The sequence below is a fragment of the Nestor notabilis genome, unplaced genomic scaffold (assembly GCF_000696875.1).
Source record: "Nestor notabilis isolate BGI_N333 unplaced genomic scaffold, ASM69687v1 scaffold20482, whole genome shotgun sequence".
NCBI lineage: Eukaryota > Metazoa > Chordata > Aves > Psittaciformes > Psittacidae > Nestor > Nestor notabilis.
This window is the reverse complement of record NW_009917226.1, coordinates 1-3936: the sequence shown is the minus strand read 5'-3', so window position 1 is coordinate 3936 and position 3936 is coordinate 1. Positions and strand designations below refer to the sequence as shown.

At 51.7% G+C, this 3936-nt stretch overlaps 1 protein-coding gene across 1 annotated transcript; it reads right to left on the bottom strand.

Moving 5' to 3' along the window:
* Positions 1–932: 932 nt before the first annotated feature.
* Positions 933–3931, bottom strand: MRPL45 (mitochondrial ribosomal protein L45; the record flags this gene model as incomplete). The annotated part of the gene is made up of 7 exons (XM_010024996.1): positions 933–992; positions 1493–1666; positions 1744–1893; positions 2371–2419; positions 2883–2981; positions 3374–3491; positions 3907–3931. Coding segments are annotated over 7 exons (675 nt in total), but the record flags the coding sequence as incomplete, so codon positions are not given.
* Positions 3932–3936: the final 5 nt, after the last annotated feature.

The following is a 3936-nucleotide window of genomic DNA, read 5'->3' as shown; positions in this document are numbered from 1 at the left end:
TGATGACTAGTCAGTATTTTGCTCTGTGACTAGAAGTAAATGGAATTTACCTGAGCAAAGCAGAGCAAGAACTCATCAGCAGACTCCCAGCCATGGAAAATGGCAACCTGTGGGCACATATTTTCCCAGCCCACAGAGCCTGCAAAACCAGGGCCCTGAAGTGAATGTCATCAGGTCCACAGGATGGTGCCAGCCACTCACTCACCCCACCCCACTGTTGAATTCAGGAGCATCTCTAACTAGTGCACCAAAACCCATCAGCCAAGAGAAATGCTCTTTCAAGAAGCCAAAAGATTGTATTAAGTCACCAGTGCTGTGCTGCAGCCCCTCTGGGAAGCTGGGCCCTTCACAAGCACCCAGTCAGCACGAGTCCAACTGCAGCACCCACCCAAGAGAACGTGATTTAAGGTGTGCTTGCAGCTCTTCCCTGTTTTCTGTTGAAGTCTGGGAACCAGCACAGAGAGGATGGGGAAAGAAAGGGCTGACACCTCCTGCAAGCTTTAATGAAAGGCCAGCAGGTCTCTGACACTTCCCCTGGCAGAGGCAGCCATCCCATGGCTGAGCAGACTGCTGCTGCCAAGGGCTCCTCTCACAGTGCAAGTTCAGGACAGGGTGAGCCTCGAGAGCACTCCTGGAGAGAACAGACTTCTTGTCTTCACAGAAACACAGAGAGGGTTAAACTGCAGCACATTAAGTCTACCTGGATGGAGTAAAGCTCTTCTCAGAGCGCATCTGAACCCCGCTGCCAAGCTTCTCCTGTTCCTTTAAAGACAAATTCTTAGTGACCAGAGTCCATTTCCGAAGCTGCTTTGTTTGCCGACTGCTCACTGGAAAGGCACAGCCATATCAAGCCACTACCTCCACAGCCATTCTCCACTTCTTCCCCCCAGGGCTGCTTGCACAGGCTGTCTCTGTACAGGCTCTGGAACTTCCTACTTCATTTCTTCATACTCTTGTGAGGGATCCAAGGTTGGGCCAGGAATCAGCACCGTCTGCAAAAGCAAGGAGCAAAATCAGCATGACACAGAGCAGCTCCCAACTGCTGCAGCTGGAATCCCTCATGTTACAGAGCATGAGAAGGGGTGAGCAGCAGGTTCTGGCAATGGAAGGGCCTCACACACAGCAGATGACCTGATGGCAGCAGCAGCGTGGTGAAAGACACAGAGGGGGAATGGGATGATACGTATTCCACCACAGGATAGTTCTGCTTCCCCTCTAGGACCTGTTTTTAGTTAAGACAGGAAGACAGAGCACCTGCATGGGCTTCACCAGGTTGTGTGCAGGGAGCAGCACCCCCCTAAACTATCACATACATGACAAATGCCCTCAGCCTCCTATTACAGCTTCCAGGTGCTAGAGATTGCCAATGCCACATTAATAAACAGGTCTGCTTGCAGATTAATCCACCACCTTCCTGTTACAGGGAGCTCAGCTTTGGTGTTGTCCAGAATTAACCAGGGACCAGGCTGGTGCCTTTTCCTGGTGGCATTACCTTCACAATGGGGTCCTTTGGAGGAGCCCACTCTGGAACGATCTTGCCATGCATCCTCCACGTGCCATACGGGTTCACCAAGTACTTCTCAAACACAACATACTCCAAAACATCCTTGGGGACCTGCTCCCCTCCATACATCAGCCTCCCAAAGCGGTCATAGATGGCCAGAATCTGTAAAAGGAGCCAAGAAACGTTAGGTGGGGGCTGGCAGGAGGTTGGAGTCAGTTGGGAAGCACAAGGGGACGTACCTGCCGCGTGTGCATCCGCACCGTCACCTGGCCATACAGGTTGCCTCGATTCACAATGCTCTCACTTCGAACATGAACCACCCTTGGGGGCTCCAGGGACTCCACAAACCTCCACCGGATGGTTTTGTATCTGTTCCCACGGACCATCTCCTGTGAGGGAGAAAAATGAGCACCAACTTAATTAGGATGGGAATTGAATCACAGAATCCCAGCCTGGTTTGGGTTGGAGGGAGCTTAAAGCTCCTCCAGCTCCAACCCCTGCAACGGGCAGGGACACCTTCCACTAGAGCATGTTGCTCCAAGCCCCTGTGTCCAACCTGGCCTTGAACACTGCCAGGGTGGCTCATTCACAACTTGCTGGGCAGCCTGTACCAGTGTCTCACCACCCTCACAGTAAAGAATTTCTTCCTTCTGTCTAAACTGAACCTCCCCTGTTGAAGTTTGAAATGACAAGCAAACTACTACATACAACGAAGCATTTACTCCTTAGCTATTACTCAGACTTGTGCATTCCCTTCCAGCTCTGCCTCTACTGCATCCAGAACAAAATGAGACAGATGCTCAGGTTTGGAGCCTTAAAGAGCATAGAAGAGATGAAGGACAAGCTGCAGCCACAGAAACACTTACTGGGTAGCAGCGCTCTGTCACCAGGGAGTGAAGCTTCTGCTTGTTAAAACTGCAAGAGAAACACACCCAGTTACTTGAATACACTCACTGTGAAGGGGCTTACTCAGCTCCTTGCTTCCCCAGAAGACACACAATCTTCTGGCAAAACAGAAAAAGCAAATCCTCAGCTGCAAACTCGGCACAAAATCAGGATCCGTCGTCACTTCATATCCCAACAATTCCCTGCAGCGTGATCCTGAACACGCACCCACTCAGCTGCTGGTGACACTCGAGGTGCAACAGCTCAGGGCAGGGCAAGAGGAATTATCTGCAACCTGCTTTTCCTTATCAAAATGAGTGGGTCTTGCCCAAATTCCCAACACTCTCCTCTTCACACAGATGGGGGCAGAAAAAGGTAAAGAACTTGTTGCAGAGGAGGTACAGGGATTAGAAAGACAAGGAGGAAAAGGAGAGTCTAGGAGCAAGGAGCAGCAGGCTCTACCTAACTGCATCAGTCAGAGAAGGGGTCTTACTTCGCAAGGCAATTGTGAGCTTCAATATATATCTCCTGTGCCTTCTCTGGGAAGGTTTTAGTGCTGAAATCCAGCTCATGATCTTTTATCTTCCGCAGACTGAAAAGACAAGAAAAGCTTTAGGGTAAGGAAAGAACAGCTTGGCACTGCCTTGCATGTTTCAGATGGTGACAATGCTCTTAATTCAGTTCAAGCCCTGCTTCTACCAGGGAGAAGTGGAGACTCCTCGCTAAGACATAACCTCTGGGTGCTTGTAAAACAGACACAGGGCTGCAAACCCAAAGGATCCTCCAGAAAATGAGTGCACATGATACCCATCCACCAGGACAGGAGCTTTGTGTTCATTCTCACACCAGGGACTCCTGGCGAAGTGGTACAACAGCAAGAATGGAAGAAGAGGGTAGAAAACAAAGCCCCACCATCTCACCACTGCAAGACAAAACCAAGCAAACCTCCTGCACCACAGGCTAACTAGAAAAGGAGGCACGCACGCGAGCTGAGAGGTAGCAGTCTGCTTCAGCTTCTCCATCTTCTGCTTCACCCCATCTTTGGATAGGGAAGTCAGGCGGGCATCACCCTCAGGCGGGACGTAGGGGTCCATAATATCAGCTGCACAAGAGAAGAAAGATCAGGAGGCTGGAAAACAGCAAAAGGAAGGAAAGAAAGAGGCAGCAGCCTGGCTACTGCGAGCTGGGGAAGTGGGATTCCACCCTCGTAACATGTTAGTGTGATGGAATAGGAGTATGCAGAGAGTTTCTAGTCTGTCAGCAGCGACAGGTGCCTGCTCTCCTCTTCCATACAACACAGGTGGATAAGACACATCCAGAGCAGGGAACGTAACTCCCTTGCTCTTCCTCATCCCGAGGGACAACAGCCCGGCCCCCCTGGGAGGTGAGGAGCAGCTGCCAGCGCTCGCCAGGCGCCGGGCGCGCGGTTGGGTCTATCGCAGACAGACACTGCTCAGCCCCATCGCTCCCGCGGTGCCGCGCATCAGCTGGGGGGTCCAACGCAGCCGCCCCCCGACCTGTGCACGCCATGTAGAACGTGCGCTCCA